Here is a 22524-nt window from a genome sequence, read left to right as displayed (position 1 = left end):
AACAACATTTTTTTCCTATTTCCGCTGATGTGGTCTCTGTCGTTAATGCTGTTAAAATTTCTGTCCTCCTTGAGAAACCATCCGAAAGACATGCTGGTTAGGTGCATTGGCCATGCTAAGTTCTCCGTCAGTGTACCCGAGCACTGGAGTGTGGCGATTCGGGGGTTTTCACTGTAAGCCGATTTGAGACACTAATAAGAAAAACTTTTCTTGATTTTACCAAAACCAGTACTCTCGGAACCCATGGAGCCAGAGTAGAGCAAGTTATCTTCAGTCCGGGGGACGGCCTAAATGGAAGCTTCTTTCCTGCAGCACTGACCTTCATTTTCAGATATATACCTGAAGCTCCCCCATCCTTATTAGTTTAAAGGCCCCTCTACTTCCTGTAGAGGCCTACTAAAAACCATCCTTTCGCCCTTGTTGCACCCCCTCCCGCACCCTCCCACCACCCCCACCCCGCTGACCCCCACATCGCCACATTCATCCCTTCCCAGGAATCAAGGAATATGGGAGGAAGGGGAAATCAGGATTTTGAATTCAGTGATCAGCCATGATCAAAATGAATGATGGAACAGGCTCGAAGGGCCTGGTTCTAGTTTCTATCACTCGCCAACACAATTGTCCCAGCCTGGTTTAAGTGGAATTCACCCCAAAGGAACACCGCTGTCTTCAGTCCATGGTGCCAGTACCTCAGACTGGTTCCTAACTGTTACCAGACTGTTTCTTGGGATGGCAGGACTGATGTATGAGGAGAAATTGAGTCAGTTAGGATTATATTTACTGAAATTCTGAACAATGAGGGGGGATCTCCTAGAAACCTGTAAAGTTCCAACTGGCCTAGGCAGGATAGATGAAAAAAGGATGTTCCCAATAGTGGGGTGATCAGAACCACGGATCATAGCCTGATGGTATGGGGTTGACCGTTTAGGTCAGAGATGAGAAGAAATTTCTTCACCCAGAGAGTGGGCAGCCTGTAGGATTTGCTACCACAGAAAGCAGATGATCCAAAACATTGTATGTTTTCAAGAAGGCATTGGGGCAAAGAGGATCAAAGGATATTGAGTTGGTTGATGAGTCATGATTGTAATGAATGGCGGAGCAGGCTCGAAGGGCCAAATGGCCTCCTCCTGCTCCTATTTTCTGTTTCCCATGAATCAAGCTGTCGGAGTGATTACACATCCTCCTCTACGCTGTATCATTTGAGTTCTGATGGACAGGAAGTCTGTGACCTTGCCAGCAATTGTTACGTTCTTGAAGTTGGTTGCTCACAGTTACAGTTTAAAATTTAGTTTGTAATCTGCTGTGAGCTTAGTTTTTATGTATCATACAGTTAAATAATGTCCTGGGATGGATGCCACATTACACTTCACTTTCATGTCCCATTGCTCTTTAACACTGGTTGACTAAATTCGAGCACAGATCTGTATGTGGCTGTGTCTGAAATGCATCACCAGCTCACACTTTGGGTTATTTGCAACTTTGGCTGGAATTTTCCAGCTGTTCACATCCTGCGTCGCTGCTGCCAGCAAGTATGGAGAATTTGGTGCCCAGCCAATCTCTGGTCACTGCAGCGGGACTGGAGAATCCCAACTGTGGGTGAGGTCGGAGAATCAGGACCTTTACTTTTGTTACTGATTTTTACGCCCAGCCACAAACTTAGCAGAATTGACTACTTTTAGTTTCTGTAATTTTGAAGGCAAATGCAAGGCCAGTTTCCATTTTTAGATACCAATTGAATGACTAATTGTCTGCTTTAGTGATGGTGCTTGTGAGATGAAACTTGGCCAGAATGTGAGTGAAATTCTTTCAATACACTACATGGGAATATTAACCTAAATCATGTGTTCATGTCCTTAAGCACAGCATGAAGCCACAACATGCTGACTCAAAAAATGGGAATGTTTCTGAATAAAAATTAATACGTTGTGCCTCAAGGGGACGGGTAGTGAGAAAGTCCGAGCTGTTGTGTTGATTCATTCCATTTCTTGAAAGGCAATTTATTGTCATAAAAACAGAAAATGCTGGATAAACTCAGCAGAACCTGGCAGCATCTGTGGAGAAAGGAATACAGTTAATGTTTCAAGTCCGTGTGACCCTTCTACAGAACAGTATTTTGCTTTTAGTTATTTATTGGCATGCTACATGAGGCAACTGTAAGAAAGTAAAAGGGAACATTAAGGGGTTATGATTGGAGGGTACTAGAAATATGGGATGAATCCTTATCCTTACAGTGCAGAAGGAGGCCATTTGGCCCATCGAGCCTACACAGACAACAATCCCACTTTGCACGCATTTAAATTGACTTAATGGGCTGTATGCCCAACCTTACCGGCATTTCCCCCTTTACCACCACATTCGCCCGTCCAGATTTGGCACGAAACAGACATGATCTGCAAAAGTCCCATTCAGGTGCTCCAGTTCTGAGGAGGTAAGTTCAGAGCTTCCAGCGACTCTGACACAAATCGGTCTGGGTGGCGGACAGGTGGGGGGATAAGGGGGTCAGTTATTTTGTGGGGTGGGGCAATGTCTTTGGGGGCCATGGGCAAGCATTATCCGGCCTATGGGCGCAGTTGAAGGCTCCGATTGGAGCTGCAGTGTTTTGGGTGTGATAAAACCCGCCCACAGGCTTTTTTTTCAGGCAGAGTGTGTTTGGGGGGGCTGGGGCGGGGGGAGGTGGTGGTGTGGGGGGGCGCCGGAGAACAGGTTGAAAAGTTGGATCTGAAACACTCCCAGATTCAGCATTTAGAGTCAAAATGGTAAACTCAGACCACAGTCTCCTGAACACAGTGTAAAGACATTTATGTAGCCAAAGCACTCTATGAATGGTATGCTTTGTCTGCGTGGTGCACAAGAAACCATTCTTTATTTGGAGTGTGGTGAGAATGTGGACCATGTAACCACAGGGAGTGGTTGAAGTAACTGTGGTATAAATAGATGAGGGAATAAAGAAAAGTCCAAAAATGTAGAAGTTGGGTGGATTGCCCATGTTAAATTGCCCCATTGTGTCCAAAGATGTGCAGGTTGGGTCGATTGGCCATGCTAAATGGTCCCTTAGCATCTGAAGATGTGTGGGTTAGATGGATTGCCATGCTAAATTGCACCTTAGTGTCCAAAGATGTGCAGGTTAGCTATTAGGGGTACTAGCAAGGTAAATAGATGGGGTTAAGGGGATAGAGCCCTGGGTAAGATTGTGATTGGTACAGACTTGATGGGCCCAATGGCCTCCTTTTGCACTGTAGGGATTCAATATTACTGCTTCCAAGTGGAGTGTTGCTAGGTTAAGTAGACTAGTATCACTTCTCAAGAAAATTACAGTTGGTCCCTTTACAATTAATTCAAAGCCTTAAAAGTCTTCACACATTCTGAAAAACAAGTACAAAAACTTCAAAGAAATGAGAAATGTTTCTTCCTGTTACTGCTCAGATATTGTCACACTCTTTGAGGAGTTTAGTTCTCCTTTCTGCTTGACATTGTTGATTCATTACCCTTTCTGTAGACCTCGCTATTTATATTCATTTTTGGGAGGGATGGGAATTGGCAGAAGAGCAAAAGGTTCATCCACTCTATTTCAGAAGGGAGTGCGCCAGAGAGCAGGAGGCTACAGAGGGTTGTGGACATGACCAGTCCATCGCGCGGGCCAGCCTCCCATCCATTGGCTCTGCCTGCACTTCCCGCTGCCTTGGGAAGAGCAGCCAGCATAATCCCATGCACGCCGGACATTCTCTCTTCCGCCTTCTTGCGCCGGGGAAGGGGATGCCGGATTCTGGGGTCGCGTATCAGCTGTCTCGGGAGTGGCTTCTTCCCTGCTGCCGTCAGACTTTTGAATATATTGGGCTGATCCTTCCCTTCTCCCTAGCTGTGACTGTGGCACTGCGTTCTGCACCCTCTCCTTTCCTTCTCCCCTATGTACTCTATGAATGTTACGTTTTGTCTGCACAGCGCGCAAGAAATTGGAGAGTGGTGAGAATGTGGAATCCGCTGCCATAGGGAGTGGTTGAAGTGACTGGTATAGACATACTTAAGGGGGAAGTAGGATAAAGTAGTGAGGGAGAGGGCAAGAGTAGTCCAAAGATGTGCCGTTTAGGTGGGATCGGCCATGGTAAATTGCTCCATAGTATCCCAAGATCATAGAATCAAAGAATCCGTACGGAGCAGGGGAGGCCATTCGGCCCGTTAGGACTGAGACTTTAGAGGAAAAGGGAAAAAAATAATGAGAGTGGGAAAATAAAGTATTGCAACCAGAGGGAGCAGAGAAGATTTTAAAATGAAACTATTAAGCAACAACCTACACTCTCTCCCCCCCACCCTCTACATCACCAGCAATTGTACCAACCTGCGTTGGAGGGGTGAAGAGAAAGTTATTTGTGCTGCAGAAAGATTCCCGGTCAAAGGGTCACAATCTCAGAAATGGAGCTGGGCTATTTAGAAGTGAAATCAGCAAACACTTTTTCTCATAAATGATATTATAAATATGGAAACAGCTCCCCCAATCATTGAGGTGGCACGGTGGCAGAATGGTTAGCACTGCTGCCTCACAGGGAGCCAAGTTTGATTCCCGGCTTGGGTCACTGTGCGGAATCTGCACATTCTCTCTGTGTCTGCGTGGGTTTTCTCCGGGTGCTCTCGTTTCCTCCCAGTCTGAAAGACGTGCTGGTTAGATGCATTGGCCATGCTAAATTCTCCCTCAGTGTATCCAAACAGTGCCAGAGTGTGAAGATTAGGGGATTTTCACAGTAACTTCATTGCAGTGTTAATGTAAGCCTACTTGTGAATGCTGGGACAATTGAAAAATTCCAGATTGAGATTGGTCGATTTTTGTTACAATATTGTGGAATATGGATTGAATCCCATGTAAAGGGATCTGTCATCATCTAATTGAATGGCGGAACAGTTTAAAGGGCTGAATGGCCTTCTCCTGCTTTGTTTTTCCCTATATTTCTATATAATATGATGAGATTCCAACAGTATGATACAAGAATGGTCTGGATTAGAACTCGTGGGATAACAGGAAGTTTAATGAATGAAACTAATGGGAGTTTAAACAGAAGTGTATCACAGAAAAGATCAATTTTGGTAGTTGACAAAAATATACATTCTAAAAGATATTCAATACTCAGAGGCATTAATTTGGGAGAATATCAGGGATGTGTGCCCATGGTAAAACACCAAGCTTGGTTGGCTTGTTTTATTGTCTTTTTTACTGCTGTTGTGAATGACATACTTTGTGATTCTGGTAACACATTAGAAATTGAAGAAGTTCAACTCGATTACCCTTCCTCTTTTCAATTCACTGTCGCTATCAAACAGCGAAAGGAAATAGGGAAATAGCATCTCACGCTGGCCACTAGCGATGAAGGGTGGAGGATTCTCCCGGGCCTCTGTGTTGTTTTTGTAGCGCAATGGGCCGGGAGACTCGAGTGGAGGCCATTTTGTGGTCTCCACGCTGGATGCCACGGCCTCTGCGAGTCTCCGGCAGCTGGATTTCTGACACCGTTAGAAGTTGGCGTGAAGCTGTATAATTTATGCTAATGGATATTTACACCTATATTACATTTAATTCGTGGCCCGGGGCTGAAATTTGCAGGCCCGCTACCGTCTCCCCCCAAAGAGCAAAGAACAACACAGCACGGGAAACAGGCCCTTCAGCCCAATGAGCCCGCGCCGCCATTTCAACATTGTGAGTTCCCTCTTCCACCCATGACCCTTGTCTACGCTTATGGTATGTCACTCCAGCGGGGTTTACCGTAGCACCCCACTTGTGGGGAGCTGGTAGCCGACCCTGCCAGGGGTGAAGGGGGAGTAAACAAGGTCTCCAAGAGGGTTGGCACAAAGTGCCAATGCCTAGGGGGCACCTTGGCACTGCCCACAAGGCATTGGGCAATGTCAAAGGGGTGGAGCTTCATGAGGGCAGGGTCTATTGAGGACAGGCCCTCTGGGGAAGCGGCTATGGGGGGTCCCACTGCTACTCCGCTCTTGGGCAGAGTGACAGAGGGAGGGAGGCCAGTGATCAGGGCTGGGCATTGGGGTGGAGAAGGGCCAGTCTGCTGGGGTTGGATTGGGGCCGCAGTGGGGATGGGAGATGGGGGGGAGGTGGGGGTGAGGTCTGTACTGTGGGGGAGGAGAGTCACGTTGGGCTGCTGGAGAGGGTGAACCAGGAGATCAGTGTTGGGAGGGGGGAGGTGGCGCAAGGCTGACCCAGGGGTCCAGTGATCAGGCCTTGGGAGAAGCTGTCAAATGGCTGGTGGTGCAGGGATCATGGGGCCGGTCAGTGATTGAGTTGACCAGCAATCAGGAGGCTGGCAGTGCGGGGGCTACAGCCTACGCACCGGACTCAGCACTGACAGACCAGCACATACGCAGTGGCCCGATCAGTGCCTGTTACTGGCTGCTCCAATAGGACTAGGCCCTGCCCCTGATGTTCAGTGTGATTCTCGTTTGCACACTCTGCAGTGCACAGAGTGTGGGAGATTCATTCTGAAACTCCTGCTGGAAAAACAATGTGATTTACTCCAGTTTTCACGCAAATTCGACAGTTTGTTTTGGGAGAATCTCCCCCTCCGGTTTTTCCAAACGCTTTGGTCATTATCGTCTGTCCCAAAGCCAAGATTCCCACCTATTAGCGGCTCCCTCCCCCTCACCCACTGCCAGCTCCCTCCCCCTCACCCACTGCCGGCTCCCTCCCCCTCACCCACTGCCGGCTCCCTCCCCCTCACCCACTGCCGGCTCCCTCCCCCTCACCCTCGCCTGCTGCCAGCGCCCTTCCCCTCGCCTGCTGCCGGCCCTCTCCCTCCCCTCGCCTGCTGCCGGCCCTCTCCCTCCCCTCGCCTGCTGCCGGCCCTCTCTCTCCCCTCGCCCTCTGCCGGCCCTCTCTCTCCCCTCGCCCTCTGCCGGCCCTCTCTCTCCCCTCGCCCTCTGCCGGCCCTCTCTCTCCCCTCGCCCTCTGCCGGCCCTCTCCCTCCCCTCGCCTGCTGCCGGCCCTCTCCCTCCCCTCGCCCTCTGCCGGCCCTCTCCCTCCCCTCGCACTCTGCCGGCCCTCTCTCTCCCCTCGCCCTCTGCCGGCCCTCTGCCTCCCCTCGCCCTCTGCCGGCCCTCGCCCTCTGCCGGCCCTCTCCCTCCCCTCGCCTGCTGCCAGCCCTCTCCCTCCCCTCGCCTGCTGCCAGCCCTCTCTCTCCCCTCGCCCTCTGCCGTGCCCTCTCCCTCCCCTCGCCTGCTGCCGGCCCTCTCTCTCCCCTCGCCCTCTGCCGTGCCCTCTCCCTCCCCTCGCCTGCTGCCGGCCCTCTCTCTCCCCTCGCCCTCTGCCGGCCCTCTCCCTCCCCTCGCCTGCTGCCGGCCCTCTCCCTCCCCTCGCCCTCTGCCGGCCCTCTCCCTCCCCTCGCCTGCTGCCGGCCCTCTCCCTCCCCTCGCCCTCTGCTGGCCCTCTCCCTCCCCTCACCCTCTGCCAGCCCTCTCCCTCCCCTCGCTCTCTGCCGGCCCTGTCCCTCTCCCTCGCCTGCTGCCGGCCCTCTCTCTCCCCTCGCCCTCTGCCGGCCCTCTCCCTCCCCTCGCCTGCTGCCGGCCCTCTCCCTCCCCTCGCCCTCTGCCGGCCCTCTCCCTCCCCTCGCCCTCTGCTGGCCCTCTCCCTCCCCTCACCCTCTGCCGGCCCTCTCCCTCCCCTCACCCTCTGCCGGCCCTGTCCCTCTCCCTCGCCTGCTGCCGGCCCTGTCCCTCTCCCTCCCCTCGCCCTCCCCTCGCCCTCTCCCTCCCCTCGCCCTCTGCCGGCCCTGTCCCTCTCCCTCGCCCTCTGCTGACCTCCACACACCCAGAAGAAGGAAGAATTTTGCTGTAAAGATAATTCAGTTTCATTTATCTTCAGCATTGCCCTTTCTTAAAACTGTCCGTCCCACCTCAATCTTTGAAAAGCTGCAGTTTCATTTGTCCACTGTGTGAGTATCTGAGTTATTCTCATAGGGTTCAGCTTACTTTTCCTTTAAATTTAAATTGTCTGTTTCTTGGAAAGCAGAATTATCCTTGACTGAGAATATCTTGAACGTGCACCCAAACCCAAACGGCTGACTCGGTAGCGCATTGTAGGCCATCCGGCCCCTCAAGGCTGCTCTGCCATTCAATAAGATCATGGCTAATGTTTTTGTGGATTCAGTTTCACTTACCTGTCCACTTGCCAGAACCCTTAATTCCTTTACTGTTCAAAAATGTATCTATCCTTGCCTTAAAAACATTCAGTGAGGTAGCCTCAACTGCTTCACTGGGCAGGGAATTCCACAGATTCACAACCCTTTGTGTGAAGAAGTTCCCCCTCAACTCAGTCCTAAATCTGCTTCCCCTTATTTTGAGGTCGTGCCCCTAGTTCTAGTTTCACCCGCCAGTGGAAACAACTTCCCTGCTTCTATCTTATCTACTCCCTTCATAATCTTACATGTTTCTATCAGATCTCCCCTCATTCTTCTGAATTCCAATGAGTATGGTCCCAGTCTACTCAGTCTCTCCTCATAAGCCAACCATCTCAACTATGGAATCAACCTAGTGAATCTCCTCTGCATCCCCTCCAGTGCCAGTATATTCTTTCTCAAGTAAGGAGACCAAAACTGTACACAGTACTCCAGGTGTGGCTTCACCGGCACTTTATACAGCTGCAACATAACCTCCCTGTTTTTAAACTCGAGCAATGAAGGACAAAATTCCATTTGTTTTCTTAATTACCTGCTGCACCTGCAAACCAATTCCTTGAGATTCCTACACAAGGACCCCCAGGTCCCTCTGCACAGCAGCATGCTGTAATATTTTAACATTTAAATAATAGTCCATTTTGCTGTTATTCCTATGAAAATAGATGACCTCCCATTTACCAATATTGTACTCTATCTGCCAGACCCTCGCCCACTCACTAGACTATCTATATCTCTTTGCAGACTTTCATCATCTGCTGCACACTTTGTTCTGCCACTCATCTTAGTGTCATCTGCAAATTTTGACACACTACACTTGGTCCCCAATTCCAAATCATCTATGTAAATCGTAAACAATTGCGGTCCCAACACTGATCCCTGAGGCACACCATTAGTCACTGATCATCAACCAGAAAAATACCCATTTACCCCGACTCTTTGCTTTCTGTTAGTTAACCAATCCTCTATCCCAACTAATGCATTATCTGTAACACTGTGTATCTTTGGCTTATGCAGCAGTCTTTAGTGAGACATCTTTCAAATGCCTTCTGAAAATCCAGATACACTGCATCCACAAGTTCTCCATTGTCCACTGCACATAAAAAGAATTCCACCAAATTAGTCAAACATGACCTGTCCTTCATGAACTCATGCTGTGTCTTCCCAATGGGACAATTTATATCCAGACGTCTTGTTATTTCTTCCTCCATGATAGATTCAAGCATTTTCCCTACTACGGAAGTTAAACTAACTGGCTTATAGTTAAACAGTGGCGTCACATTTGCTGTTTTCCAATCTGCGGGAGCCACCCTAGAGTCCAGCGAATTTTGGTAAATTACCCCAAGCGCATTTGCTAATTCCTCCACTATCTCTTTTAGTAACCTGGGATACATTCCATCAGGGACAGGAGACTTGTCTACCTTTAGCCCCGTATATATCCTCTCATTTCTACTCTGACTAGCAGGTAGATCACTACCTCTGAGGTCCGATTTCTTAACTTTCTCTCCATCACTCTGTATTCTGCTTTCAGGACCTCATCCATTTTTCTTACCTATGTCGTTTGTACCAATGTGTACTATGACCACTGACAGTTCACCCCCCCGCCAGTTCAGGATGTCCTGCAGCCGCTCTGCAACGTCCTTGACCCTAACACCAGAGAGGCAACATACCATTCTGGAGTCTCACTTGTAGCCACAGAAATGCCTGCCTATTCCCCTTACAGTCCCCGATAACAATTGCACTGGTACACTTTTACCCCTCTCCTCTACAGCAGAACCAACTGCAGTGCAACGAGTTTGGCTGCTGCTCCGTTCCCTAGAAAGGTCATTCCCCTCAACAGTATTCTAAGCGGTATATCTGTTCTGCCAGAGAATGGCCTCAGGAGATTCCTGCACTGTCTGCCTATCTCTGTTGCTCTGTCTGGTGGTCACCCATTCCCTTCCTGCTTGCAGAGTCTGAGCCTGTGGTGTGACCTTCTCTATACCTGCTATCCACAATACTCTCTGACTTGTGGATGCTCCACAGTGTCTCCAGCCACTGCTCCAGCTCTGAAATTCGAGCTCCTTCACTGAGCTGTAAAATAATCCTGTTTATTGCCCATTCTGATGCTATCCCTGGAAGAGACAGGTATGCCTTTTTTGAGCAGCAATTAACTAGTGGTAGAAGGGACTTTATACCACCAGCTGGCAACAGGGATCAGAACACTGATGAAAGGTTTAAAGTTTATTTATTAATGTCACAAGTAGGCTTATGTTAAGACTGCAATGAAGTTACTGAGAAAATCCCCTAGTCACACACTCTGGTGCCTGTTTGGGTACACTGAGGGGAGAATTTAGCAAGGCCAATGCACCTAACCAGCACATCTTTTGGACTGTGGGAGGAGACTAGAGCATCCGGAGAAAACCCATGCAGACATGGGGAGAACGTGCAGACTCTGCACAGACAGTGACCCAAGCCAGGAATTGAACCCGGGTCCCTGATGCTGAGGTAGCAGTGCTAACCACTGTGCCACCGTGCTGCCCGGTGATACAGTGGGAAAGTTTGAGGTGCAGGATCTCAAAGAAAATGTGTTGGCCGTATCATTTTTAAACCAATTGAGTGGAGGGAAGTAGGAGAAAGAGTAAGGACTTTTCAAAAAAGATTCCCTGTAGAAGTTGACCTTAAATTGTTTTTAATTTCAGAAACTGGAGAATGAACGAGAAAACCTGGATGATCAGTCAGATACGGCAGGATCCACAGCGCGTAAGTTCATGTTTGTGATATGAGGAGGTATGGATGTGGACGTCAGAGAGGGGTGGATAGTTCATGGTTAATAATTTGAATAGACTGTGCAGTGATTTAACTGTATGTTGTGGGATGAAAGTAGTCATGAACTGGCAACAAGATGGCAGAACATCTGGTATCTTGAAATCTACAGATATCTAGTGGACTGGATGGGAACATACACTGCGGAACAATAAAATATTTAACACACACTAAAATCAAGGATGAGAAATGAAAACCATCTGTACACTGAACTATATTCTGCTAATAGCTCATGTTATCCAGCCACATTTCTACCCCTGATTCCCCTAATACTTAACTTAATTAAGAGTCATTCATGCGAATGAATGTGTCCTCATTCATGAAGGCATAAGGAGGCTGCAAAGTGAATTAGGTTAAGTGAGTGGGCAAATGGGATACAATGTGAGCAATTGTGAAATTGTCCATTTTAGCGGGAAGAATAGAGAAGAAACATTATCTAAATGGTGAAAGATTGTGGAGCAAGATGCAGAGGGATCTGGGTGTCCTAGTGCATGAATCACAAGGCTTGTATGCAGCAAGTAATTAAGAATGTTAATAGAATGTTATTGTTGTGCAGGGAATTGGTTGCAAAAGTAAGGAGGTCACACTTCCGTTGTATAGTGCACCAGTAAGACCACATCTTGAATGTTGTGTACAGTATTAGTCTCTTTATTTAAGGAAATATGTAAATGCATTTGAAACAGTTCAGAGAAGGTTGACTAGACTAAAACCAGGAATGGCTAGGTTGTGTTATGAAGAAAAGTTGGTGAAGTTAGGTTTGTATCTACTAGAGTTTATGTCTAAGAGGTGATTTGATGGAGGAGTATTGACAGGATGGATGTGGACATGATGTTCCTCCTTGGAAGAAAATCTATAACTAGGGGTCACTATTAAAAATAAGGGTTTGCCCATATAAGATAAAGCTGAGGGGAACTATTTTTCTCTCAAAATCTTTGAAAGTGTGTCTTTGAAAATCTCTTCCTCAAAAGGCAGTAGAAGCCAAATCTGAATATTTTTAAGGCAAAGTTAGGTAAAAGGGATGAAAGGTTATCAGGAGCAGACAGGAATGTGGGGTTGTGATTACAATCAGATTCGTGTTGTGAGACTTTCTGTGCTTACCCCAGTCAAAAGCCAGCATCTCTACATCAAGTTCTTTGAGGAGGTGACAATGAAGTTAGGTAAAGGAGAATCATGGATGTGATTTATTTAGATTTTCAGAAGGCCTTTGGCAAGGTGCCACATAGGACACTGTTAAATAAGCTAAGAGCCCATGGTGTTAAGGGTAAGATTCTGGCATGGATAGAAGATTGGCTGACTGGCAGAAGGAAAAGAGTGGGGATAAAGGGGTCTTTTTCAGAATGGCAGCTGGTGACTCGTGGTTTGCCTCAGGAGTCAGTGCTGGGACCACAACTTTTCACAATATACATTAACAATTTGGAGGAAGGAACTGAAGGCACTGTTGCTAAGTTTGCAGATGATACAAAGATATGTAGAGGGACAGGTAGTATTGAGGAAGCAGGGGGGCTGCAGAAGGACTTGGACAGGCTGGGAGAGTGGGCAAAGAAGTGGCAGTGGAATACAATGTGGAAAAGTGTGAGGTTATGCACTTTGGGAGGAGGAATGGAGGCATAGACTATTTTCTAAACGGGAAAATACTTAGGAAATCAGAAGCACAAAGGGGCTTCGGAGTCCTTGTTCAAAATTCTCTTAAGGTTAATGTGCAGGTTCAGTCGGCAGTTAGAAAGGCAAATACAGTGTTAGCATTTATGTTGAGAGGGCTAGAATACAAGGGCAGGGATGTATTTCTGAGGCTGTATAAGGCTCTGGTCAGACCCCATTTGGAGTATTGTGAGTGGTTTTGGGCACCATGTCTAAGGAAGGATGTGCTGGCCTCAGAAAGGGTCCAGAAGAGGTTCAAAAGAATGATCCCTGGAATGAAGAGCTGGTCGTATGAGGAATGATTGAGAACTATGGCTCTTGACTCATTGGAGTTTAGAAGGATTGGGGGTGGGGGGGGGGGGGGGGGGGGCGGCACGGTGGAACCTTACTGAAACTTACAGGATACTGCGAGGCCTCGATAGAGTGGACGTGGAGAGAATGTTTCTACTAATAGGAAACAATAGAACCAGAGGACACAATCTCAGGCTAAAGGGATGACCCTTTAAAACAGAGATGGGGAGGAATTTTTTCAGGCAGAGAGTGGTGAATCTGTGAAACTCTTTGCGACAGAAGGTTGTGGAGACCAAGTCATTGACTGTCTTTGCATCAGAGAAGCTAGGTTCCTGATTAATAAGGGGATCAGGGGTTATGGGGAAAAGGCAGGAGAATGGGAATGAGAAAAATATCAGCCGTGACTGAATGGCAGGGCAGACTTGATGGGCTGAGTGGCCTAATTCTGCTCCTATGTCTTATCGTCTTATTTCAAAACCTTTGGCTATATTTTCAAATGCTTCAGCCACCACAGGGAATTCCTATGTTTCCGTTCACGCTTTTCATTTCTGAGACACACTGCCTACTCCATGAATCTCTTCCTCCGCTCTCCAGCACGGGTGATTGCCCTTTCAGTGACTGTGCTTCTGCTGTCTGGATGTTTTCCATTAATTCCTTACATTCTCTCATCCTACTTTCAAAAGTCTTCCGAAAATGATTCTCTGTATCAGTTTTATCGGATCCATCCCTAATCCCATTTATCTATTCCATCCTTTACTTGGTGTTCACTTGCTTCTTCTCCAGACTCTAATGCATTCTCAGATTTTGTTCTCACATAATATAAATGCGAGGTTTTTTTGTACTTTAAGTAAGAACTGTAACAATTGTCAAAGAGTCCGTGTTTGTTTTCTATGCAGGTAGTTATGATGGACAGGGAGATGCGCTGCACAATGCACTAAAACGAAGAAAAAGCTTGCTGCAAAAACTGAGGGTAAGGATCATGAGGAAAAACCCCAGAGCTTGTTTTGGGTATTGTTTACTGCATTGTTTGTCTTTAGGGAGGGCATTGCCTGTATTATAATCATGATCGAGACCAGTATTTTTTTTTAAATATAAATTTCAAATCCCAGTTATTTAGTGAAAGAACTAAGCCACAAGATGGCTAAAAACAAAAAAAATTCTTACTATACAAGAGTTAAGCAAAGCAAACATTAAATACTGTTTTTGGTAGCTTAGGTGGGATTTTCTGGCCCTACCTGCCAGTGGGACCTTCCTGTTCTGCTCGAGGTCCAGAGGGATTTCTGAGATTACCAGAGGGAAAGGAAAATCCAACTGCAGGTGATGGAGCTGGAACTGGCTCAGACTGAACTGCAACTGACAGAGGCCAAGTGCAAAAATACAAGCAGTGGATGCAGAAGATGAACAGATGCAGAGGACGAAAGAAAGGGAGTGGAAAATGAAGCCCCTGGAGTTTTGCCGGAGGGAGTTAGACAAAGCAGCAATTCGGGCAGAGAAGGAAACGAAGATTATACACCAGAACAAGATTGCTGAAATGGTCACACTAATAGAAAAACACAAGAACCAGTATGATAAAATGGTTGATGGAAAGATGTGATTAAAAATGCTAGAAAGAGAAAGTACTTTCACACAACCTAAGCATAAGAAATAGAGTACCATGACCATTCCTTTTACAAATAACAGACTGAGGTTGAGAAGGAGCTGACCAAGACACAAAACTGTGTTGCATTGTGATGATGGTACCTGTGTGCATTGTAGAATAGGGTGCTTAACAGAGTCAATGATCAATGGAGGATTGGAGAGTGACACCATCCACACAATTAAGTATGTAGCTTTTGGTCAGTACAAATTCCGGGACCAAACTCGGAAAGTAGCAACCCTGTATGGAAGAATCCCAGACAAGATTACCTTTGGAATTGTGCATAGTTATAGCCTAATAGTGGAAGTGTTATGTTAAATGCGAACCTCAGGAGCTCATCATTGAACAATCACTACATTGATTTACAAATGTCTAATTTGTGTGTATAATGTGTATTTAGAATGTGAGTTTGAGTAAATAATTTTTGTATAAAAAAATGAAAGGGGAGGGATGTGATTGTTGGGTCTGTCCCTTTAAGACAGCACAGCAGAAGAGGGTCACCTGACTTGAGGGACAAATCAGACCAGAGGGTGGAGTCCTCTCTCAGGGAGAATCACTGAGCAGGTGTGTAGTAAACATGGGGTCTTGAGCTTAATAAATAGAGGTATTGAGTACAAAAGCAGGGAAGTCATGCTGACCTTCATATAATTCCAGACAGGCTACACTTATTGTGCTCAATTCTGACCAGCACACCTTAGGAAGGACGTGAGGGTCCCTGAGAGAGTGCCGAGAATACTTACCAAAATGTTTCCAGGAATGAGGGAGTTTAGCTACAAGGTTAGGTTGGAGAAGCTGGGGTTGTCTTCCTTGGAACCAAGGAGGTTGAGGAGAGATCTGAAAGAGATGTACAAGATTATGAAAGACAAGACAGAGAGAGAAAAGCTGTTCCCATTAGCTCAATGTAGAAGGACTTGTATGGGGGACTCAGATTTAAAGTTTTGGGCAAGAGATACGGGGTTGAAAGGAAGAATGTTTTTAAGCTGTGAGTGGTAATGACATGGAACTCGCTGCCAACACATGAGGTGATTTTAGAAGGAAATTGGATAGGCACTTGAGGGCAAAATGTTTGCAGGGCTATGAGGGTAGATGGGTGGAAAGGGGCTGATTCTTCAGAGAGCCAGCATTGACTCAGTGGACCAAAAGGTCTCCTTCTATGCCATGAAGGCTGCATGACTCTTAGAATTGCATACATTATGCCCAGATCGAGAAATATGTTATTCAGTATTAGGTAAAGTATTGTATTCACTTAGTAGTCCAGAGGATATGTAGTCAAATCTCAAAATGGGAGGTTTAGAAAAACTAGAGAAATTAAAAAACTTCTATTAGTAAAAGTAACCAAATTGTTCCAATAACCCAATAGGTTCATGACAACAGCTTGTATTTATATAGTTCCTTCAATGCAATGAAATGCCCTAAGGTGCTCCCCACGACATTATAGAACAAAGTATAAAACAGAGACAATTATGGAGGTATTGGGTCAGGTTACCAAAGGTTTGGTTGAAGAGCTAGGTTTTTAAGAAGTGGCGTTAAAAGAGGAAAGCAATGTAGAAATGCAGAGAGGTATAGGAAGGGAATTTCAGAGCTTGGGGCTGAGACAGTAGAAGATACGGCCACCACTGGTGCATCAATTATGACTGGGAATCCACAAGAGGCCAGATTTAGAGGAGCATATATATTTTGGAGGGTCGTGGATTATAGGGACGGAGAAAGGTATATAGATATCTGTAAACAAGGATGAGTGTTATGGTGGCCATGGAGGATGGTCAATAGATCTCCCCATGGACCTCATCGGATAATGGGCTACCCTGTTAAGTGAATGGAGGCTTGTCCAATAGGGAAGGAGCAACAGAGGGTGGTTTAAAACCTGTTGGCTCCACTCAGGCCAGCAGTCCATTCTTTCAAAACCATTGTGGTTTGCAAAAGAGGAAGTGAAACTCAGTGTCACTGTCAAAATAGTCAGGATTCATGGGGTAATTGAGGTGCATCCAACTGTGAAGGGAAATGAAAATAAACACAGATGGCTGGAGGATGATTGAGCTCTCAGTTGAATCTTTTTCCAGGCATTGCACTGAATTATACACTAAAGGTTTCATTGGAATGGAGATGGTTTCAGCTTGGTAGGAAACCTCAGCAGCTTCAAATCAAAGCTGTGTGCATAAATTATAGCTCAGTGTGTATCTGTGCAGAATGGACACCATGTCCGCCCCCCAACCTCCACTCTTCCCACCCAGCAGGAATTTGACATTTCCTTTCTGTCAAAGGACTTCAAAGGGGTCTGCTCACACCTGCAGCTTCTGACAGGCAGAAAGGAAAATCCTTGCGGCTGAATGGAGTGCTGCAATGATTTAAAATCCTGCCAGGTGACCGGGGGCATGGAGATTAAAGTGACCTGTCCACTTCAGAATTTATGCAGCTGATTGGCAGGGATGCAGATGTTGATCACAGAGCTGCCTGAACTCCCCAGGCCAGGCGTGATCTTCATGTTTGCCAAGGCTAGAAGTGGGAAGGGAGGAGGGTTGAGTGGGGTGTTCTGAGGGGGAAAGGAACTGAATGGGGAGTCTAAGGGGGAAGGAAGGTTGAGGGGCTTTGGGTTGGGTCACCCTCAAACCTGCATGGTGTGGGGAGGGAGGATGCCCCTCTTTCCTGGACCTTTAGAGTCCAGCATGTCTTGTCCCCTGCTGCTAGCAGGCCAGGTGAATGTTGGGAAGCTGATGAATTGGCTGTCAAAACTGCTAATGACATTCAAATTAACCAACTTAAATAATTGTCTGGTTGCCACCTGCTTTGGTCAGGAACCCAATTGGGGCCAGAGCAAGTGAACCCCGAGAGCCCTCACACCCATCTGAATCCCGATTTTCGGTCATCAGGGCATTGGAATTCCCGTGAGCCGTCAGAAGAGGTCAGAGAATCGGGCACAGATTTCCAGTTTCAAGCCTTATTCTTATTTATTTATTAGTGTCACAAGTAGGTTTACATTAACACTGCAATGAAGTTATTGCTCTTTGCTGAGTTAGTTAATGTTCCATTGTCTGGGTGACTCCTGGGATATCCATAAAATGATACAATGCAGAGGAGCGTTCAGCCTACCTTTCCTGAATGAGATTATCAGATCAGTTCCATGCCTCTTCTCTGTCCCCCCCAGCACTGTAATTTGTTTTCAAGGATATATCCAATTGCCTTTTGAAACTTAACCAATGAATCTGCTTTCACCAAACTTTCAGGAAGTGCATTTCAATTTGAGGGAAGGAAAGAAAACAAAGGAGAAGATGTGGTGTAATTATCCCTTTCAGGATGTAATTCCTGGGCTGTTGTTACTGATTGCTCTCAGCCCGGAGGCGTGTTCTACCCTGTGAGATTTTGATGTTCTGAAAGCAACGCTTGATTGCTGGCCAAAGTGAAACAGGCTTTTGTTTTTGGATTTTGGACAATGCTTAGCAACCACAGTACACTGAGTTTGCCTGGATCCACAGTGCCCATTTTTTCTGTCCACTAACCTCTAAGTTTCTAAACATGACTGGCTGAGAGTGTTGCTGTGTAAAATGGTGAGAAATGGAGATTAAAGGAGCAGGAGGACTGAAGCATGTGGAACAGGTTCGACCAATGTGGTAATCCAAGGTTATCTTTTCAGGAACAGCACCTGTTGGATGAGTACTCCCGGCCGCACACTTGGGGAGGGACCCGGAGACACTACCGACGATTGGAGCCTATTCGCCAGGCACCACCGATTCAGATCTATCAGCAACCCCCACCAGAGCCACCTCGGATTATCCAACACACGGTAAGGCACAAAACCAGATGGAGGAAAATGGCCTATTTATTTATTAGTCACAAGTAGGCTTACACTCAACTGCAATGAAGTTACTGTGAAGATCTCTAGTCACCACACTTTGGTGCCTGTTCGGGTACACTGATGTGGAAATGCTGACGTTGGATGGGGGTAAACACAGTGAGAAGTCTGACAACACCAGGTTTAAGTCCAACCAATTTATTTGATAGTAAACTCACAAGCTTTCGGGGTTTGCCTTTCATCAGGTGAATGGAGAGTTCTGGCCAGAAAATAAAATAATATGAAATGGCCTTGGGCAACGTCAATCCATTTCCAAGGCCGAAAATTTTCATAGAGGACTTTTACTTCAACTATGAATGTCAAGATGTGCCTGACTTCATGTATCGTGTGGACATATCCTGGCATAATACTTCTATACAAGGGACTGTGATCCTGAAGTAGGTAGGATATCACCACCTTATGCATGAAATGAATGAGGTTGGTCGGGCTGCATTTCACTTAAAAAAAAAGTAATAAACCTTGTGGAGGGTGGAGAGGAGTTTTGACAGAAGTACTCAAAATCATGAGGGGTTTGGACAGAGTCGATGGGGGAAAACATGTTCCCATTGATGGAAGGATCAATGCAAGAGGGCACAGATTTAAGGTAACTGGCAATACAAGGAGAAACGTTTTCACATATCATTTTATTAGGATTTGGAATGCACTACCTGAGAAAGTGGTGAAGTTCAACTGCTTCAGAGGGACATGGAGCATTCTCTAAAAAGGAGAAATGTGCAGGACTGTGGGGAGAAAGTGGCAGGGTTGCACAAACTAAATAGATCTTACAGAGAGCTGATGGAAACATAGTGGCTCCTTCTGTGTTGTACCAAATCAGAGATTCTATAAATAAAAATTGATTAATATCTGAAACAAATAAATTACAATTTACATTATGCTTCATTAACTTCAAAGGAAATTATTAATTCTTAAAATTAACTTTTAACATTTGCTTGAAATGAGATTCTGTTAGTAGGCTCAGAATGTCAGTTTTTATTCTAATGAAATGTAAAGGTGTCAAACAGATTTTAGCCAAAAACCATTTAGCCCCTTGCTTCTAGTGGTTAGGTGAGAGTGATTGCCCTCGATATCAAGGCAGCATTTGACAGAATGTGTTATCAATGGTCCCAGTCTAATTGAAGTCAGTGGGGATTGATGGGGAGAAGTTCTGCAATCTCTGAAATCACATCTAGCACAAAGAAAGATAGTTGTAGTTATTGGAAGCGAATCATCTCAGCCCTGGAGCATTGCTGCAGGAGTTCCCCAGGGTAGTGTGGTAAGTTCATTAATGATTTGCCCACTATAATAAGGTCAGGAATGGTTGTGTTCATTGATGATTTCAGTGTTTGCGATTCCTGAGATACTGAACATAAGAAATAGGAGCAGGAGTAGGCCATCTAGCCCTTTGAGCCTGCCCCGCCATTCAATAAGATCATGGCTGATCTGAAGTGGATCAGTTCCACTTTCCCACTTTCTCCCCATAACCCTTAATTCCCCTGTCTATCAGAAACCTATCTACCCGTGACTTAAATATATGAAGCCTTCCATTGTTTGCTGGAGCTGAGAGAGAGAGAGACAGAGCTAAGATTTTACCTGTTAAATTTTACCTGTTAAAAACCTGTTTAAAATAAGTTTAAAGCACTTTACTCTTTGTAGAACTGTTTAAAGCATTTATTTATTGTATTTACTGCTTTAAGAATTCTGAGGGTGTGGTGAAAAGGCATTTGTGGACCAGCCTGCTTTAAATCAGCGCCAGGTTTAAAAGGAGGCCTGGTGTAGACAGCGGGCAGCGTCTGAGCGGGCAGCGGAGTGAGGGGGAAGCAGAGTGAGTTAATAGGGCTTAATATCAAAAAGGGCTGGAGGGAAAAAAGGCCAGGTGAGTTTGTTTGAAAAAAAAACAAGGAAAAAAAATTTTTTCAAAACTACTACAGCAAGAAACAAGGAAAAAAAAAATTTTTTCCCATAAAAAATTACAGTGAATAATGGAGGGGCATGTGATGTGTGGTTTGTGTATGATGTGGGAACTGGCAGACCCCAGGGTCCTTCCCAGTGACCATGTCTGCAGTAAGTGCAGGTTGCTGGAGGAGCTCCAGCTCAAGGTGGATGAGCTGGCCTCTGAGCTACAGACACTGAGGCTCATCAGGGGGAGAGAGGGTGCCATTGCCAATGGGGTGCAAGTGACATCCACCCCCCCTAGACTGGCTAAATCTAAGGGTCAGGGACAAAAGGGGGCTGCTGGGAGGAGGAGGAAGGGGGGTGAGGAGCGGAGGCCTCAGCCTCTTAATCTGCATAACAGGTTTGAGGTTCTTGCTTCCAGTCTGGAAGAGGACGAGGCAGGTGAGGTTGGTGAGCAAACTGCACACGGTACAGTGATGCAGCAGGACATAGGCAAAGAGAAGGGGAAAAGGAACGTAGTAGTGATTGGAGATAGTGGGGTGAAGAGTATTGACACTGTCCTTTGTCACAATGACAAAGTGCACAGAAGGGTGTGTTGTCTGCCTGGTGCTCGGGTACAGGATGTCACAGCTGGGCTGCAGAGGAACCTGGAGTGGGAGGGTGAGAACCCGGTCGTTGTAGTACATGTGGGTGCCGGCGACGTAGGCAAAGTGCGGACTGAGGATCTGCGGAGGGAGTATGAGAAGCTGGGAATGGAATTAAAAAGTAGAACCGACAAGGTGGTCGTCTCTGGGCTACTGCCTGAACTGAGTGCAGACGGGCGTAGGGTTGACAGGATAAAGGAAGTGAATGGGTGGCTCAGGGATTGGTGTGGGAGGAATGGGTTCGAATTTATGGGGCATTGGCACCAGTATTGGGGTAGGTGGGACTTGTTCGGGAGGGATGGGGTTGGTCTGAATCGTGCTGGGACCAGAGTGTTGGCGAATCGAGTAAAGAGGACTGTAGACAGGGCTTTAAACTAATTAGGGGGGGGGAGGGTGCGAGGGTAGGTGACGCTACGAGGTCTAAAGTTAAGGATAGGGTACAGGTAAGGGAAGAGGCCGAGGATGTCCCAATTGGTGGCGTTACAGCAAATAGGGTCCAGGTGAAGGCTGGGATGAAAGCGCTTTATCTGAATGCACGAAGCATTCGGAATAAAGTGGATGAGCTGGTGGCGCAGATCGACACAAATGGATACGATCTGGTGGCCATTACAGAGACGTGGCTGCAAGGTGACAGGGACTGGGAGATGAATGTACAGGGCTATCAAGTGTTTAGGAAGGATAGGCAGGAGGAAAGAGGGGGTGGCGTAGCTCTGCTGATTAAGGATAGTATCAAGGTGGTAGCAAGGGATGATATCGGAGCCAAAGAGCAGAACGTGGAATCGTTGTGGGTGGAGATTAGGAACAGCAAAGGGAGGAAGACGCTGGTGGGTGTCGTCTATAGGCCCCCGAATAATGATCTGGAGGTGGGGCGGGCTGTTAACGCGCAAATAAGTGCGGCGTGCAGGAATGGGACGGCAGTAGTTATGGGAGATTTCAATCTGCATATTGATTGGTCGACCCATGTTGGACGAGGTGGGCTCGAGGAGGAGTTCTTGGAATGCTGCCGGGATAATTTCCTTGAACAGTGTGTGTTGGAGCCGACGAGGGAGCGAGCTATCTTGGATCTGGTGCTATGTAATGAGGCGGGTAGAATTAGGGACCTTGCGGTGAAGGATCCTCTTGGAGAGAGTGATCATTGTATGGTGGAGTTTCTGGTGCAGATGGAGGAGGAGAAAGTGGGTTCCCGGACACGCGTCCTTTGTTTGAATAGAGGGGAGTATGGTAGGATGAGAGAAGAATTGGCGAATGTGGACTGGGGGAATGTGTTGGAAGGTAGGTCTGCTGAGGAGCAGTGGAGGATCTTTAAGGAGATCTTTCTTGGTGCTCAGCAGAAATTTATTCCGATGGTTAAAAAGGACAGTAGGAAGAGAGGTAATAAGCCGTGGATAACGAAGGAGGTGAAGGAAAGTGTTAAATTAAAAGCGGAGGAATTTAGAGTAGCTAAGAGCAGTGGGCGAGAAGAGGATTGGGAAAGGTTTAAATGTCAACAAAGATTGACAAAGAAGTTGATAAAGGAGGGTAGGAGAAGCTATGAGGCTGGGCTAGCACTTAATATAAAAAAGGATAGCAAGAGTTTTTATAAGTATATAAAAAGGAAGAGGCTGGCTAGGGTGAACGTTGGTCCTTTAG

General features: G+C 46.6%; 1 protein-coding gene across 2 annotated transcripts in view; it reads left to right on the top strand.

Annotated features, from left to right (window-relative positions):
- c11h21orf58 (chromosome 11 C21orf58 homolog) overlaps positions 1-22524 on the top strand; it is a 59971-nt gene that overhangs the window by 4122 nt on the left and 33325 nt on the right. For both annotated transcript variants that reach the window (XM_080198516.1, XM_080198515.1), the window contains exons 2-4: positions 10844-10904; positions 13793-13866; positions 18161-18310. In XM_080198516.1, coding sequence (XP_080054642.1) covers positions 10844-10904; positions 13793-13866; positions 18161-18310 — 285 coding nt within the window. The remainder of the gene's footprint in view (positions 1-10843; positions 10905-13792; positions 13867-18160; positions 18311-22524) is intronic.

This window comes from Carcharhinus amblyrhynchos, chromosome 11, assembly GCF_965287045.1.
Source record: "Carcharhinus amblyrhynchos chromosome 11, sCarAmb.v2.hapA, whole genome shotgun sequence".
In the NCBI taxonomy this organism is placed as follows: domain Eukaryota; kingdom Metazoa; phylum Chordata; class Chondrichthyes; order Carcharhiniformes; family Carcharhinidae; genus Carcharhinus; species Carcharhinus amblyrhynchos.
Note: the sequence above shows the minus strand (reverse complement) of the source record. Positions and strands in the feature narration are given on the sequence as shown.